This window comes from Colobus angolensis, unplaced genomic scaffold (genome assembly GCF_000951035.1).
Source record: "Colobus angolensis palliatus isolate OR3802 unplaced genomic scaffold, Cang.pa_1.0 Scaffold2, whole genome shotgun sequence".
Classification (NCBI taxonomy): Eukaryota; Metazoa; Chordata; class Mammalia; order Primates; family Cercopithecidae; genus Colobus; species Colobus angolensis.
Window position 1 is genome coordinate 3,029,559 of NW_012115154.1, and position 18,756 is coordinate 3,048,314.

General features: G+C 39.1%; 1 protein-coding gene across 6 annotated transcripts in view; it reads left to right on the forward strand.

Annotated features, from left to right (window-relative positions):
* The window catches only part of CALD1 (caldesmon 1), a 197,256-nt gene extending 184,244 nt beyond the window's left edge, over positions 1-13,012 (forward strand). For all 6 annotated transcript variants that reach the window (XM_011941228.1, XM_011941229.1, XM_011941232.1 and 3 more), the window contains 4 exons: positions 2,343-2,480; positions 2,902-2,997; positions 7,702-7,782; positions 10,701-13,012. In XM_011941228.1, the coding sequence (XP_011796618.1) occupies positions 2,343-2,480; positions 2,902-2,997; positions 7,702-7,782; positions 10,701-10,706 (321 nt within the window). In that variant the 3' untranslated portion in view covers positions 10,707-13,012. The remainder of the gene's footprint in view (positions 1-2,342; positions 2,481-2,901; positions 2,998-7,701; positions 7,783-10,700) is intronic.
* Positions 13,013-18,756: the final 5,744 nt, after the last annotated feature.

Sequence of the window (18,756 nt, forward strand, 5' to 3'; positions counted from 1 at the left end):
TTTGCCCAGGCTGGGGTACAGTGACGCCATCTCGGCTCACTGCAACCTCCACCTCCCGGATTCAAGGAATTCTCCTGCCTCAGGCTCCTGAGTAGCTGTCATTATAGGTGCCTACTACCACGCTCAGCTAATTTTTTTTTGTTTGTATTTTTAGTAGAGACAGAGTTTTGCCATATTGGCCAGGCTGGTCTCAAACTCCTGACCTCAGGTGATCCGCCCTCCTCAGCCTCCCAGAGTGATGGGATTACAGGCATGAGCCACCGTGCCCGGCCAGTATTTAACTATATTTTTTATACATTCACATGTATATTTTCAATATCCCTAATTCCTTATAAAATATGTTCCCATATGTGGTTTGAATAGGTCTCTCACAATCTTATTTAATCCTCTGTTTATAAAAACCTTTTATTATCAAATAAAAATAGTAGTACAATGTAATATAAAGATGATAGCCAACCCAAGTTTAATCATCATCAATTTCAAACTGATTGTTTTATATTTGAAGGACCACAGTTTTATATGTCTATCTACTCCACCTTTTTTCCCCCACCCAACTGACCTGGGGGTTTTATTCTATTTGGAAATGTGTATTTCCCAATACCAAAGCGCCAAGAAGGAAGATGTCGTTGATCAAGATGTGATCCTGCTTTTTTCTCCTTTGTGTAGACTTTAGTCAATGGTTTTAGCCTCTTGCATATCAGAGCACCTGCTATGAAGTAATTGGATCAGTTTGATTTTATTTTTTCTTCTTCTTTATATTGTAGAGTGGAGATACACATATAATAGTTTACAGATGATATGAAGGAATAAGAAAGAGAGGCATCTGATGATTTATCAAAGGAATAATCAAGTCCTAACACTAAAGATGTGATTTACAAGACTAAATGTCCACTAAAATATAAAACAGATTGCAGATCTTTATTTTCTGTGGTTGAGTTGGTCATAGCACTAATAGGTGTAATGAAACCAAGACTGCAGCTTTAAACTTTGTACAGTCCAATGAGATCGTTCTTTATGCCATAGCCCCTCATAATGGTGCCACTCATCCTGGCTGTGCCTTCTTGAACATAGGCATAGGCCACAGAACAGGACTGGAAGAGAAACTTGAGCCATTTGGGGTATGGCCTTCATTACTGCTGGCAGTGTCTTGAATACACTTCTTTCTTACTTACATTCATTCTTTCCTCCTTCCAATATATTTCCCATGCAGGAGTAGCTCAGTCTTTCCATCTTTTAGCACTTTTCTGCCTCAGGACTTTTGCACATGCTGTTACTTCTGCATGGAATGGAGTTTGCTGCTCCTGTTTACTTCACCACTTTCAAGTCTTCTGTCAGATCTGGTTTTAAATGTCACTTCCTCACAGTAACCTTCTTTGCACCCCCAAACTAAGTACTGCCCGCCGATTGTGTGCCATGCTTTATGGCACATCATTATTTTTCATAGCACTTAGCACAATGTGAAATAAATACTTGTATAACTAGTTACCATCTTTCCTTTCTATTAAAATATAAGCCCACTGCAGCTATCTTCTTGTTTTTTGTATTTTATTTATTTATTTATTTATTTTGACATGGAGTTTCACTCTTGTTGCCCAAGCTGGAGTGCAATGGTGCGATCTCGGCTCACTGCAACCTCCGCATTCCAGGTTCAAGCGCTTCTCCTGCCTCAGCCTCCCAACTGTCTTGTTTTGAGCACCATTGTATCCCCAGAGCCTAGCAAAGTGCCCTTCATACAGTAGGCATTTAAGAAGTATTGTTGAGGCCAGGTATGGTGACTCATGCCTGTAGTCACAACACTTTGGGAGGCTGAGGCAGGAGGATCCCTTGAGCCCAGGAATTCGAAACCAGCATGGGCAACATAGGGACTATGCCCGGCTAATTTTTTCATTTTTTTCTCTACAAAACAGAGGCCTATGGTTCCAGCTACTCAGGAAGCTGAAGTGGGAGATCACTTGAGCCCTGGAGGTTGTAACTGTAGTGAGCCTTGATTGTGCCACTGCACTCCAGCCTGGGTGACAGAGCAAGACCCTGTCTCAAAAAAAAAAAAAAAAAAAAAAGGATCTGTTGAAGAAGCAAAGTAGAATATCAATTTCACAATAAATGGTGTCCAACAAAAAGCATATTTCATTTTTGAAAGATCCTCTGATCTAGCTGTGATGGTTTATTTTGAGGGACATATGTCATCAGGATAGTTTTACAACAGAAATTATCACTCTCATTTTTGGTGAAGGTGTTTACACAACGAATTTTTAAGATGATAATGTTGAGGAAGACAAACTCCCTGTAATTTTATGAGAACAAACTTCCCAGCACCAATCCTAAAAATAACTCACAAATTTCAGGGAACGAAAAGCTCAAAACCTACAAAGCCGGCAGCCTCGGATCTTCCTGTTCCTGCTGAAGGTGTACGCAATATCAAGAGTATGTGGGAGAAAGGGAATGTGTTTTCATCCCCCACTGCAGCAGGCACACCAAATAAGGTAAGCGTCTGATTTTTGTCTTTTAAGTGTAGAGGGGCACATGTTTTTTCATGTTGATTGTGATTTAGGAATCACACTAGTAAATAATAAAAGCAGTGAAGAAGGTGCAATTTGTATTTTGTTTTGCAATGACCACAAAAGCAAGCTCAGAGAGAGTGTGTTCCTGAGGCTGCATGATGTACTAAGCCTTGGCCATTGTACTCCAAATCAAGTGCCTGAGCTGAAACGTCCACCCTTGAAGTTGGAGTGGGGCGAGTTACAAGGGAAAGAAAACCAGATAACATATTCTGTAAATATCAAGTGTTAAGGTTTATGGTTATGTGAAATTATACTTACTGATATTTTGAATTTGCTTTGAAAATTCCTTCCCAGGTAAAGTTTACTTCATTCTCTAATATTTTGGATGATTGTCCCTTTGTAGGAAACTGCTGGCTTGAAGGTAGGGGTTTCTAACCGCATCAATGAATGGCTAACTAAAACCCCAGATGGAAACAAGTCACCTGCTCCCAAACCTTCTGTAAGTAACCTTCAGGTTTTTCTGAGTTTCTTTGATCTCCCAGCTTTTATCAGCCGAAGAAAACAAGCAGTTGTTCTGTTTACCTAGGAAAGGCAGTGCTCCTGTTCTTTGCTTTCCCTGATGAATAACAAACGAGAAAGTGTTCAGATTTACAGCTGTTCTAAGAAGCTGCATCGCAGTTACTCAGAGGGTAAAATGGAACCAAATAATCACCTCTACACCCTAACTGAGAGAAGGAATCAGCTAGAATATTGAGGCAGTTCGAATTTAGACCCTTTACTCGTCTATTTGTTTAGCTTCTATTCTATAGATTCTAGATAGAAGTTTGAAAATGAAAGGTCAAATCATTTTGGGTAGTTCTTTGTCAAGAGCACCCCTAAACTTATTCCCAAAAGAATATGTATGTTGCCTATTGGGAACCCATATGTTCCAATTACCCTAGTTTTTATAAGTTGGCACAAAAATGCAGTTTTTGGGTAGTTGTTGAAATAATTGGTCTAATTGTGTTGTCAACACCTCCTCAGGAAAAGTCATAAAACTGGAAACTAGAAAAACTGGTTATGAATGATGTTTTTGAGAATTTAAAATTTTCTTTATTTATTAAGTGCAGCTATCTTACTAAAAATACATTTCTTTTCACCTTTTCGTTGAATGTATATGACAATTGCCTGGCATTTGTTATTATAATAAGAAAAAGTATCAAGCTCCCCACTGTATATTGCTGAGCTTTCCCTGTTAAGTTTGCTTTTATAGCTTTGTTGGTGCTCAAGGGAGCTGAGAGTCCATTGTCATAATCCTCCATTCTAGAGGAAGAAGAAAAACTTTCCAATCCTAGGACTCTGTGCATTTAACTGCATCCATTGGCTCCATGCCATTTAATTGCATTTGTTGGCTCCATATATAATATCCAAAGTCACTGACTTTTGTCACTTTCCAATTTAAAAAGGAAGAAATGGAAATGTTTGCAAATCTTTCTTGGACACAACTCTTTGAACCATTTAATTAATATACACCCCGATGATTCTTTGCATAAAGGCTCACAGGAGGTATAAACTAATGTCAACCCAATTTACAATTAGAAAATCTTCACACACTGAAAAAAGCAACTTTTCCTCCCCCTCTCAATAGGTAAAAGAATTGGGGTATATAAAAGGATACAGTTGAGGCAAGAGACTAGACCCAAAAGTTATGCGCTCCTTAATGCCTCAAGTTTTCCAAGTATCTCTGGTAACATAAGGAGTAGAAATTATTTTCAAAAACAAAACAAAGCCATGGCAGTGTATATAAGTTTTGTGGTTCCATACCAGTGATTATTAACCCTATTTGAATTATGAACCCCTTTAAAACCTAATGAAATTTAAGGACTCTCTCCCCCAAATATACATATAAAAAACAAGGCAGTCAATGGACCTACTGAGAAACTCTCAAGATAGTAAGTAAGGAGAGAAAGATCTATGTTTCCCTCTTTGATAAGTATGGAATATTTGGAGGAGATGCTAATTTTTGCACGTTTATGATATTTCCAATCTTTCATTTTTGTAGCAGATTATACTCAAAACATTGATCCAGAACTTGCCCCCTATTCTTTTATCGGCACTTTAACTTGTAAACTTAGAAGTTTACCATCATCTGTATGACATCCTAATGAGGTTAAAAATATAAAATTCAGTTATTATTATGATAGGTATAACTGTATCCAGGTTTCCACAGCAAAACAAAACAAAACAAAACATACACCATGTTCTGGGGTTACTGACAGCCTCCTAAAAAAAAAAAAAAAAAAAAAAAGTATTGCAGAGACATTACAAAATCATTGCCTGCTTTACCTACTAATTAGTATGTGACTTGCTAGATCACCCCCTAGAGGGTGGAGAAGAAAAGGAAAGAAGAACATGGCAGTTAGTATAGATTTTAGTGACATCCTTCTTCCCATTAGATTTTGTAGACTGGCATGGCTTCCCGAATGAAAACCAGATGGAAGAAAGTTCTATGAAATCAATGTTGTAAATACACCAGAGTGCTACTGGGATGTCCCTTGCTATTTGTGGGTAGAATTTATAAGATTTCAGTGTAACTTTGTAACTGCAATTCAATTCTGAGTATGTCTGTTTTAGCTGGTTTGTCTATTCTTTGTGTCTAAACTACATGCTACACAGCAATTAAAAAGCTAATTTGTCTTTCTTTTTGTTTAAAAAAAAAAAAAACCAACAATGTCTTTCTCAGCTGATCTTCTGTTCCTCACTCTTTGGTCTCTGGTTGATTGGAAACCTGCTTCTCCTGCCTTCATTTCTCCCTCTTCTTCCGGAGTGGGTCTTTCTCTAAAATGTAGTCTGGTCAGGTAATTCCATTTATATTTCCCCTTTGATTTAAAATGCCAACTTATAACTCGGATGTTAATATTTTCTTAAAAGGACTCTTTAAACTCTTTAAGTGATCTTGAAAGATTCATCGGCAGGATTTATGGGAAGTGCAATCCATTTTCTTAGGTAGAAGAACATGCATGAGAAGGAAAAATATTTGTCTCATGTGAGTCAAATAAACAAAGCGATAATAACTGCTTTCCAGAGCTTCCCTCAGCATGTTCCTAATTATAGTTTCCAAAATTTTAAAACAGTCTTCCAGACAGTTTGGCAGCTTCCACCTACGCTGGCAAATGTAGTGGAATTCTACAAAAATAATCTGATTTGTTGCTTAATGGCTCCAAGTTAAATAGGTGTAACTCTCTAATAGAATATCAGGAATTTATGCCACAGAGGAAATCCAGAAACTCAGTAAGGTTTAGGCAAATCTGAAATGCTTCACATGGTATCATTTAACTGTGCATTTTCGGTGTTACAATCTCAATACTATCTATCAGAAATATGTCCATTTAGATCAGTGTCCATGGGTAAATGCAATTGCTGTTAGCTTTGCCTTCCTCCTGAGAAAAGGGTTTGCCAAAATAAGCATTACTATTTCAGTAAAACACATTTATTTTCTACACACTACCTTTTGCCAAGTACTAACATAAGCAAATGCTGGGAGAAAAGTAAATTGAAACAGAAATTTGGTTCCTTATCCAAATGAAATTAATTATGAGGTAGTAAATAAAGACCCTAAGCTATATAACTGTTATCGATCATATTTTAGTGTTTCCATCCCAAGATTTCCACATGTTCTTACACATGTCATCAACTGTCATCTTCTCGCATGGGTTCAATTTGTGATGAATGTTTATATTTGCGGGGTTCTACTGATCCACTTCTGAATTACCCACTTGCCCCTCAGGAGACACAAAATGATTTTAGGGTGAGGGAGGTGCTGCTAGAAAAGGGACTCTGTGGCCAGGCACAGTGGCTCACGCCTGTAATCCCAGCACTTTCAGAGGCTGAGGCGGGCAGATCATGAGGTCAGAAGATCGAGACCATCCTGGCTAACATGGTGAAACCCTGTCTCAACTAAAAATACAAACATTAGCTGAGCATGGTGGTTTGTGCCTATAATCCCAGCTATTCGGGAGGCTGAGGCAGGAGAATTGCTTGAACCCAGGAGTCAGAGGTTGCAGTGAGCCGAGATCATGCCACTGTACTCCAGCCTCGGCGACAGAGCAAGACTCTGTCTCAAAAAAGAAAAAGAAGAAAGAAAAGTGACTTTGTTTGGGCTACCTGGCAGCGGATCCCAAGATAGTGATTCCAGAGCAAGTTGTTTACATGCAGGTGAAGAAAACACTACAGGGTGTGAGGTTGGGAGAAGGCAGCCCGCAAAGAAGGTGTTATTAAGCAAGTCCCCACATGGGCTGTTAAACCTTAATCCCACAGAGGAAATCCTGGAAGCTACCAGATAACACATACTTCAGAGTTACCCAAGCTGAGGCGAGAGTGAGCCTGAGAAATAATATTGCACCAACATTCACCAGTCAGCCATTGAGGACTGCTCCTGGAGATTTTATAATAACTCTCTGAACTTTCCAGCCTGCCTCCTGGGCAGGCAAAACGGGCATCTGTACCCAGAGAAAGTCTCTAGGCAGAGAAGTGCAATGTGGGCAGTTGGCAGTCAGGCTGGTGTGCACTAAAGTAGTAAGGGCTGGGGGAAAAGAGGTGAGTACTAATTGAGTTCATCTGTGAGTCAGAAACTGTTTACCAAACCCCAAATTAATTATTTTTAAATAACCTATGATCTATTGACTTGTAAGAGTGCAGAAATTTAAAATGAGGCTACATTATTTTAAACATGCTCCTGTTTCACTTTTACTGATCAATAAACAGTAAGTCCTTGGTAAAGGGCAAGGACCCAGAGGCTATAGTTCCAGCCCATTCTCATAAGACATGTCACGGTCTACATAAAATCAAACAACAGCTAACCCCATCTCTACTAAAAATACAAAAAAATTAGCCAGGCATGGTGGCACACACCTGTAATACCAGCTACTCAAGAGGCTGAGGCAGGAGAATCACTTGAAACCCAGTAGACGGAGGTTGCAGTGAGCCAAGATCACGCCACTGCACTCCAGCCTGGGCGACAGAGTGAGATTCTGTCTCCAAAAAAAAAAAAAAAAAAAATCAAACAACAGCTGATGGTCCCTTCAATTCCATTTCAGATCACTGGGGTAAAGTGTATTAAACAACAAATTGATTCAAATAAACAATAGATGTGGCCATTTATTTAGAGCTGGCTTGAAAATATAAATGGCCACCTATCAATGTTTTTCTGCTTTCTCATTATCAGGACTTGAGACCAGGAGACGTATCCAGCAAGCGGAACCTCTGGGAAAAGCAATCTGTGGATAAGGTCACTTCCCCCACTAAGGTAATCCATTGGGAGGACTAGTATTTCAGAGGTTTGTTTTCCTGATATATGCTGTAGTATAATGTCCTGGAGTCAGATGAGAAATATCGCTGACCTACAGATCTTTGCCTACAGACTCATCAGTGTCTAAAAGACCAGTACATAACACAGTGAAAGGAAAAGTGCATTGCAAGTGTTTGTCAGTCATACAACATCAACAGCCCAAATCCATGGAATGGTTCTCAGTAAGACATTCTCAATACACCACAGTGGTAGGAACGCTGGCAGCAGAAGCCTGCATGGGATACTATGGTCTACGTTTCCTTACAATGTCCCAGCTTGGTGCCACAGTCATTTAAAGATCACTTGGGGAAAACATCTGTCTCCCTGAGTGTTTCCAAAACTGCTTTCTGGAACCATTTTAGATTATATTGCCACTGCCAGCAGCCTAAGACTCGGGGTTGCTATGGCAAAAAAATTAAAATAATATTCAAGAGTAAGGCAACCATTTAATACCCTATGAAAATGAATGGCTAAGAATGACTGGGTTCCTCTTACTTTTAGTCTTCTGGTCAAAGGATATGGTCATTCTTCAGAAAGGAGGCTCTGAAGAACATCTAAATGATGCTCAGACTGCAAATGGGACCCTTTGTGGTACAATGAGCTCATTCAACTCCTAACTGTAGCCTTTCCCCATTTCAAGTAATAGACCTAGTCTTCTCCTTCAATAAAAAGAAAATTAAAAAGGAAGAAACTGGAGACGGACAATAAGCAAGGTTAGAACAGGCTGCTTATGGGCTGATTTAAACAGAAGCACTTCTTAAGCAAACTCAGGACTAAAGAGCGCATCAAAGGCAACTAGAGAATCACTACAATTCACTGCAGTGAGAGAATTACCTTCCCTTTCCTACTTTCTACATGTTCTTAGTTCTGATGCAGCTACCTAAACATATTACCCCACCTTCACTATTAGCTACGCATTGCGCTTTTATTCCACTGAAATTCACTAGCCTTTCTAAGTCATTGCTACACATATGAAAAGTGCCTGCTGGTAATTATCACATTGCAAACTACTAGCGCTAAGTGAGCACCCCACTGTATGCCAGACAATCTTCTACCTTCTTACCCTCCATTATTTCATTTGATCCTCCAGTCACCTTGTGAGGTAAGTAGTGTATCATACTCATTTTGCAGCTGAGAAAAATGAGGCACTGAAAGATGAAGTAACTTTCTCAAAGTCACACAGTGAATAAGTAGCATAGCCTGCATTGATACTCCAGCAGTCTGATCTAAGCCTGCATTTTAACCATTATACATGGTACTTTCTTTTTTAGGATGCTATTCATGAGAAAATGTATAGTTGTTCAGTCCCTTCTATAATTTTCTCTTGGTGGCAGGGAGAAAAGAAAAAAATAATTTTTTGTTATTTTTTAAACAAAGAATGAGCTTGTTAACCTAAGCCTTCATGACCACTCTAGCCTAGTCTATTAGTGCATTGCAGGTTTGTCAGCATGCAGTGTAAGTAGCCCAAACCCATGGAATGGTTCCCAGGAAGACATTCTCCATACACCACCGTGGGAGGAACGCTGACAGCAGAAGGCTCTCCTCTCAGACCTCTGAGAGGTATCTGACCTCTCAGAATGGCAGTCCCAGTGTTTAGGAGTCCCAAAATGAGTCCCTGAAAAGGGGATGTCAGCTGACTATAGACCATCATCACCAGTATAATGGAGTCTCTCTGGATAACATTCCTCCTAGCCAGAGCTCTGGAAAGTAGAACAAAGATGATGTGAAATGGTCAGACTCAGAGAACATCACTAACATACAAACATGAATGGTACTCCCTGGAGTTATGTAGGCAGTACAAGGTAGGAGGGTGACAGTGTGAGTTTTCACATGCCACTAACCTCTTTCTACAGTAGTAATAATATAACCACCAGATGCAGAACTGAGTTTATGAGGTAGCAGATTAGGTAGCTCTTTTGCTCCAAAATGTCAAACTCATTTCTTGTTACTCAGTCATTCCTTAGAAATGAATACAATGAACACCCTTGAAAATTTGAATTCACAACATATTAAGATTTCTTAACAGCTTGGCAAAAAATTTTAGCAACTAGCTGAGGGGGAGAGAATGGTACATAGGTGAGATAAGTCTCGTGGGGTAGGGGTGTAAGAACAGGAGGGAGAAAATAGAGATTGCTAGATTAAAAATGGGAGAAAACTAAAGATAAACATCCTCCTTCACCATCATACATTGATGTGGCCCTCACTGAGCTATTCAGTCGCTTGTGCCTGTTCTAGAATACACACTAGATTTTTGGCTCTTACGGTAGAGTTTAAAAATGAAAAAAGCAAAGCAACTTACTTGACTCTAAATGCTATAAGCAAGGCCAAAGGTTAAGACAGGAAAAGAGAACATAAAGGAGAAAGACAGGAAGAGGGAAGTGAAAAAAATCAGAAGGAAGGATAAAATAAAAGAAGATCCAGCCGGGCGCAGTGGCTCACAACTGTAATCCCAGTACTTTGGGAGGTTGAGGTAGGCAGATCACTAGAGGTCAGGAGTTCAAGATCAGCCTGGCCAACATATGGGAAACCACATCTTTACCAAAAATACAAAACTTAGCCGGGCATGGTGGCGCACGCCTGTAATCCCCAGCTACTCAGGAGGCTGAGATGGGAGAATTGCTTGAACCTAGGAGGCAGAGGTTGCAGTGAGCTGAGATCACACCACTGCACTCCAGTCTGGGTGACAGAGCAAGATTCTGTCTCAAAAAATAAAAAAAGTAAAATAAAAGATCATATTAAAATGGAATGCCAGTAATAATCGTCCCTTTCATAAATATTTATTACTGCCATACTCTTATTCCTTTTTTTTCTGACTATAAAAACTGTCTGCCTGAAACACTGCAGGCTGTCAATTTCAACTTTTCTTCTCTTGGCAGGTTTGAGACAGTTCAAGAAAGAACCCAAGCTCAAGATGCGGGACGAGCTCAGTTGTAGAGGGCTAATTTGCTCTGTTTTGTATTTATGTTGATTTACTAAATTGGGTTCATTTTCTTTTATTTTTCAATATCCCAATAAACCCATGTATATTATCACTATATTTAATAATCACAGTCTAGAGATGTTCATGGTAAAAGTACTGCCTTTGCACAGGAGCCTGTTTCTAAAGAAACCCATGCTGTGAAATAGAGACTTTTCTACTGATCATCGTAACTCTGTGTCTGAACAGTGATACCAACCACATCTGAAGTCAACAGAAGATCCAAGTTTAAAATTGCCTGCGGAATGTGTGCAGTATCTAGAAAAATGAACCGTAGTTTTTGTTTTTTTAAATACAGAAGTCATGTTGTTTCTGCACTTTATAATAAAGCATGGAAGAAATTATCTTAGTAGGCAATTGTAACACTTTTTGAAAGTAACCCATTTCAGATTTGAAATACTGCAGTAATGGTTGTCTTTAAAAAAAAAAAAAAAAGGAAATGTACTGTTAAGGTATTACTTTTTTTCATGCTGATGATTCATATCTAAATTACATTATTATGTTAGCTGACAGTGGTACTGATTTTTTAGGTTGCTTGTTTTGTGGATTTCTTTAGTAGTGATAGTAGCCTGAACCACATTTTAGATAACTCATGTATGTATGTATGTGCATACACATATACAAACACACTAATGGTAGAACGCTTTTTTATGTGCTAGACTATTATATTTAGTAGTATGTCATTGTAACTAGCCAATATCACAGCTTTTGAAAAATTAAAAAATCACATTATATTAATATTTCATATTTGTCAATAGAAACATGGCAGATAGGTACCAATATGTTTTCAATGCCTGATGACCTATAAGAAGAAAGTATTGAAAAGAAGAGAGATTAGAAGTGTCACAAGGAGTTGAAATTTTCTAAAAGACATAGTATTTAGTTTATAATTAAATGCATTCTTGAAGTCCAGTGTGAATTTTATTAATGCTATCATCTCGACCAAGCTCAAAGCCTACTTATTAGAAACAATGAAGTTCACAATAGGTCATAAGGTCTCTTCCTTTTCTAAAATTGAAAGACAAGAAATTTAGTGCCAATATTGTACAGATTGAAATTCCATGAGTCTCAACAAAGACTACCTTTGGCTAAATGTCTGCAAGCAGAGAAGTAAAGTGAGCAAAATCCAGTGTTGAGGAGTCATGACAGTACTTTGATCTTTATATACTCTGAAACATTTCTTTAAATTAAACTTTTCTACCTTTATTTGTCATTGGTACTTGTAGTAAGTTGACAATGTGGTGAAATTTCAAAATTATGTGTAACTTCTACTAGTTTTACTTTCTCCCCCAAGTCTTTTTTAACTCATGATTTTTACACACACAATCCAGATCTTATTATAGCCTCTAAGTCTTTATTCTTCATAGTAGATAATGAAAGAGCCCTCCAGTGTCTTGGCAAAAATGTTCTGGTATAGCTGGATACGTACAGTGGAGTTATATAAACTCATACCTCAGTGGACTTAACCAAAATTGTGTTAGTCTCAATTCCTACCACACTGAGGGATCCTCCCAAATAACTATTTTCTTATCTACAGTATTCCTTCAGAAGAGCTAACCAGGGCAGGGCTGGCATGAGAAGTGACCCCTGCGTTACAAAGTCTATCTTCCTCAGAAGTTTGTAAAGAGCAGTTGAATCTTCTAGCTTTAGCAAACCTAGGCCAAAGGAAGGAAAGCCATGAAGAATGCAGAAGTCAAACACTCATGACAGAGTAGGCACAAGTCTACAATAAGCTAAATCAGAATTTACAAATACAAATGTCCCAGGTAGCACTGACTCCCATCATTGGAGTGAAATGGATCGAAGTTTGAATTAAGGCCTATGGTGAGGTAACATTGCTTTGCTGTACTTTTGAACAAGAGCTTCTCCTGATCACTGTTATATATTTTTCTAGAAAATCTAAAGTTCAGAGAAGAATGTATCACTGCTGACTTTTATTCCAATATTTGGATGGAGTTAAGTTTTAGGGTAGAATTTTGTTCAGTTTGGATTTAATCTTTTGAAAAGTAAATTCCTTGTTTACTGGTTTGACTATAATTCTCTGTTATCTTTATAAAAGAGGTAAAACTGCAAGCTGACTAGCATGTTCTGTGACTCTGCCATTCCTAAAACCTTTATAAACACTTGATGTTTTTCACTGATAATTGATCGCTCCAATAAACATATATTGTGAAAATGCACCCACAATAAATGGAATTCCTTCCTGCAAAATGTCTTTGCCTCACTTATTTTTATGTACAATATTGATAGTGAGAGGTATGTCTATTGTAATAAAGATTATGGCACAGTAAAACCTATATTTCAGGTTGAGTCTTGGTTTCACTCTTTAAAGAAGAAAAGCATTTTCGTATTTTTAAATTATCTAACAAAATACAGAAAATCGGTCTTATGTTGACAACTGACCAAACATGTATGGAAAAGGCTGAAGAGGAATTTTGCAAATCCTTCCTAAAAGAAACTATCGTCCGGGCACAGTGGCTCACGCCTGTAATCCCAGCACTTTGGGAGGCAGGAGGATTGCTTGAGCCCGGGAGTTCAAGACCTGTAGGGTCCAGCCCCACAGGGTCAGTGGGTTTTTCTCCCCGTGTGTGGAGATGAGAGATTGTAGAACTAAAGACACAAGACAAAGAGATAAAAAAAAGACAGCTGGGCCCAGGGGACCACTACCACCAAGATGCGGCGACCGATAGTGGCCCCGAATGCCAGGCTGCACTGATATTTACTGGACACAAGACAAAGGGGCAGGGTAAGGAGTGTGAGCCATCTCCAATGATAGGTAAGGTCACGTGGGTCACGTATCCACTGGACAGGGGGCCCTTCCCTGCCTGGCAGCCGAGGCTGAGAGAAAGGAGAGAGAGACAGCTTACGCCATTATTTCTGCATATCGGAGACTTTTAACTTTCACTAATTTGCTACTGTGATCTAAAAGGCAGAGCCAGGTGTACAGACTGGAACATGAAGGTGGACTAGGAGCGTGACCACTGAAGCACAGCATCACAGGGAGATGATTAGGCCTCCGGATAACTGCGAGCGGGCCTGACTGATGTCAGACCCTCCACAAGAGGTGGAGGAGTACAGTCTTCTCTATACTCCTCCAGGGAAAGGCAGACTCCCTTTCCCAGTCTGCTAAGTAGTGGGTGTTTTTCCTTGACACTGACGCTACCACTAGACCACAGTCTGCTTGGCAACAGGCATCTTCCCAGACGCTGGCGTTACCGCTAGACCAAGGAGCCCTCTGGTGGCCCTGCCCAGGCATAACAGAAGGCTCGCACTATCTTCTCGTCACTTCTCACTATGTCTCCTCAACTCCTATCTCTGTATGGCCTGGTTTTTTCTAGGTTATAATTGTAGACCAAGGATTATTATAATATTGGAGTAAAGAGTAATTGCTACAAACTAATGATTAATGATATTCATATATAATCAAATCTATGATCTACATCTAATATAACTTATTTTATATATTTTATTATACTGGAACAGCTCGTGCCCTCGATCTATTGCCTTGGCACCTGGGTTGCTTGCCGCCCACGAAGACCAGCCCAGGCAACATAGCAAGACCCCTTTCTGTACAAAATAATTTAAAAGCCAGGTATGGTGACATATACCTGTAGTCCCAGATACTCAGGAGCCTGAGGCAGGAGGATCACTTGAGCCCAGGAGGTCGAGGCCACAGTGAGCCCTGATAGCACCACTGTACTCCAGCCTAGGTGACAAAGTAAGACCCTGTCTCAAAAAAAAGTAACTATCGATTGTCCATCCTCCTTCTCATTGCCAATGTTGTCACATACCAGCCCTCCGGCTCCTAAGATGGGCAGTACTGTTTTCTCAAAGGTAGTGTCCCTTCTATAGAAACACTCATTTAATATGTACCATTCATTTGTAGAATACTTGCTACGTGCAAGGCACTGGTGATGACATGGGAATCCAAAGTTATTTTTCCATAGTAATTTTGCATATTTATGTAGCACTAATTGGTCTGAAATCTGAAGTTCTCATAAAGGTCTTAAACTGTGAGTTCGAAGCTCCTGAACAGTTCCCTCAACCCTGCCTACAAGATTGACACAATTAACTAAGTTACTATAAAAAAATAGCATTTTTATTTCTGTGTCCTAACAAGAAGTGTGATAAGTATAGACAATAATATAGTTATCAAAATCAATTTGCAAAATTAAGCAATGGAAAGAATACAATCTGTGATACCAATACCAAACTGGTAAGATTAGAGGTGAATGGAAATTAATTTTACAATATGTATATTCAGGATAAGAGCTTGAAAACATACTAGTGTCTTCTGTGATGTCAAAACAGGTCTGTATTAAAGGTTTTCTCCTACCTTTGCTTGTATGTATGCTCCAAGTGGAAGAACGGATAAGAAAAAAAGATCTCAATCCTAAATTTGTGTTCTTCCATTGCCATTAGCAGATAACTAACAAGGTCTTGATTTTAGTACAGTGACTATTTATGTCAAGTCTATTAATCATGTCCTAATATTCTATATCCTACTGATTTTTTCCTTATCTGTTACTGAGAAAGGAAAGTGAAAAATCTCCCACCATGATTATGGATTTGTCTATCTCTCCTTGTAATTCTGTTAATTTTGCTTTCCATATTGTAAGGTTATTTTTAGGTGAAATATTCAATTCACTAGGAAGACATAATGATTCTAAATCTTTAGCTAAAGATCACTATGAAGTGACCATCTATTTGTGCAAAGACTTTTGCCTTAAAGTTATTTTTTTCTATTCTTAAAACTACTACGGTGGCTTTCTTTTGACTAGGGCTTGCATCATATTATTTTTTCCATCCCTTAAATTTCATATATATCCTTTAGTCTTAGATACGTGTCTTTAACAATAATCACATGGTTTGGGTTTTAATCCAATCTGATGATCTTTGAGTTTTAACAGGAATATTTAGTCCTTTCATATTTAATGTAATTACTGATATCTTTGTATTTAATAGTATCCTAGCTATGTGCCACCTGTACTATATTACTTTTTCTTTCGTGTTCATGCCGGGGCTGCTTCTGCCTCAGAGCATATGCTGATCTACAAGTGGCAACTGAGAGGCTGAGCTAGATCTTTGGAAATACAATTGGGCTAGAGGAAAAAAAGTCAGAATCTGCTAACTGCCAAGAATGAGGGCTAGGTAAACTACTTCTAGCTTTGGTTGGGTCTTCCGAGAGCTGCCTCCTAAAACTAAGGTGAATTTAAAGTTATCTGGTCTTCACACAGATTGCCACCTAGCTCCACTCTGTGGAACAATTCTAGTATTCTCGCAATGAAATAAATGATCAGTGGTAAAGATGAGAAAAGTTACAAAACACTGAGTAATAATTCAAGAATTTAAGAGATAAAGTATCACAAGGCTCTAGCACATAACTGTCAAAGAATTGTGCAGTATATACTTGTCAACATTTAGAGGGAAGAGAGAATACATCAGCCTGGGGTAATCAAAGAAGAAAAATATTTGCCTGAACGTTTTTTATACCCCCAGAAGTGTACGCAGTACCACTACACATAACAGTGCTTGGTAAGCGATAAGATGATTTCATGAGCAACTCAGTTTATAAACCTTGCTAGATGTGCTGCTGTCAATTTCTGTAAAGTTTCTAGAGTTATAAGAGGTTAGTTTTGTGACATTTTGTATTACTAAATTTATAGTTCATGTATCAACTCAGTCCTGTATCTCAGCTCCATAAAGAACACTGGCTTCTTACATCACTCTAATGCCAGCTGTTGTAGTTGTTTTGAGATGGAGCCTTGCTCTGTTGCCCAGGCTGGAGTGCAGTAGCACCATCTCAGCTCCCTGCACTGCAACCGCCGCCTCCCAGGTTCAAGCGATTCTCCTGCCTCAGCCTCCCGAGTAGCTTGGACTACAGGTGCGTGCCACCACACCCAGCTAAATTTCGTATTTTTAGTAGAGATGGGGTTTCACCATGTTGGCCAGGCTGGTCTCGAACTCCTGACCGCAAGTGATCTGCCCACCTCAGCTTCCCAAAGTGCTGGGATTACAGGCATGAGCCATCACACCTGGCCTCCAATGCAGATTTAATAGCAGAGTTTTGCCATGACATGCTCTTAGTAGTGATGGCTTTTACTATCTTGAAATAGGAGTTCCAAAAAATGTTTCATTAAAATAGAATTTAGAAGGCCCAATGGGTCATTTCTACCTGGATAAGGAACCTTAATTTAATCTTCTCTTACTGAATATACTAAAAATTATGCAAAAGTACCACAATCCTACAGAACACAAGATTAGTTTCTTAACCAGTTTTCAACCTTACCTAGCACTCTTTCATTCTAACATGCTTTTATTAGAATAATGAAATGCTATCTTATATATGTCTAGTTCCTGCTATATTAGGGTTCTCTAGAGGGACAGACTAATGGAATAGTTTATATAAAATCTATAAAGGGGAGTTTATTAAGTATTAACTCACATGATCACAAGGTCCCAAAATAGGCCATCTGCAGGCTGAGCAGCAAGGAGAGCTAGTCTGACTTCCAAAACTGATGAACTTGGAGTCCGATGCTTGAGGGCAGGAAGCATCCAGCGTGGAAGAAAGATGTAGGCTGGGAGTCTAGGCCAGTCCCTCTTTTCACATTTTTCTGCCTGCTTATATTTTCACCATGCTGGCAGCTGATTAGATTGTCCCCACCCAGATATTAAGGGTGGGTCTGCCTTTCCCAGACCACAGACTCAAATGCTAATTTCTTTTAGCAACACCCTCACAGATACACCCAGGATCAATAGTCTGTATCCATCAATCCAATCAAGTTGACATTCAGTATTAACCATCACACCTGCCAACATTAGTAACATGGGTGCTTTGAGGTTTTTCCAAATTACATAAATTAGCTGTCAAGTTCACTAGGGTTTCTCAACTAGGGTCTCACAGACCACACTTTAAAACCCACTTCCCCATGTCTTGAGGAGAATGGTGGCTCTAACCTGCTCCCTGATGTAACGTGTAAGTGCGTAGAACTTATATGTTACTCACCCAATCCTCACAACCCTACAAGACAGGCACTACTGTACTGTCCCCCCTTGAGAGAAAATAAATTGAATCAAAGAGAATTTAAAAACTTGCCCACAGTCATACGGCTAAATGGCAGAATATTTGACCCCAAGCAGTTGGCTCCTGAGTCATTCAGGACATAGGCATGAGCAAGGACTTCATGACTAAAACACCAAAAGCAATGGCAACAAAAGCCAAACTAGACAAATGGGATCTAAAGAGCCTCTGCAGAGCAAAAAAAAAAACCCACCATCAAAGTGAACGGCAACCTATGGAACAGGAGAAAATTTTTGCCATCTACCCATCTGATAAACGGCTAATATCCAGAATCTACAAAGAACTTAAACAAATTTATATGAAAAAATCAACCCCATCAAAAAGTGGGTGAAGGATACGAACAGACACTTCTCAAAAGAAGACATTTATGCAGCCAAAGACACATGAAAAAATGCTCATTATCACTGGTCATCAGAGAAATGCAAATCAAAACCACAATGAGATATCATCTCACACCAGTTAGAATGGCGATCAATAAAAAGTCAGGAAACAACAGGTCCTGGAGAGGATGTGGAGAAATAGGAACATTTTTACACTGTTGGTGGCACTGTAAACTAGTTCGACCACTGTGGAAGAAAGTGTGGTGATTCCTCAAGGATCTAGAACTAGAAATACCATTTGACCCAGCCGTCCTCTTACTGGGTATATACCCAAGGGTTATAAATCATGCTACTATAAAAACACATGCACACATATGTTTATTGCAGCAATATTCACAATAGCAAAGACTTGGAATCAACCCAAATGTCCGTCAATGATAGACCGGATTAATAAAATGTGGCACCAAGAGAAAGCAGGAAAGATCTAAAATTGACACTCTAACATCACAATTAAAAGAACTAGAGAGGCAAGAGCAAACACATTCAAAAGCTAG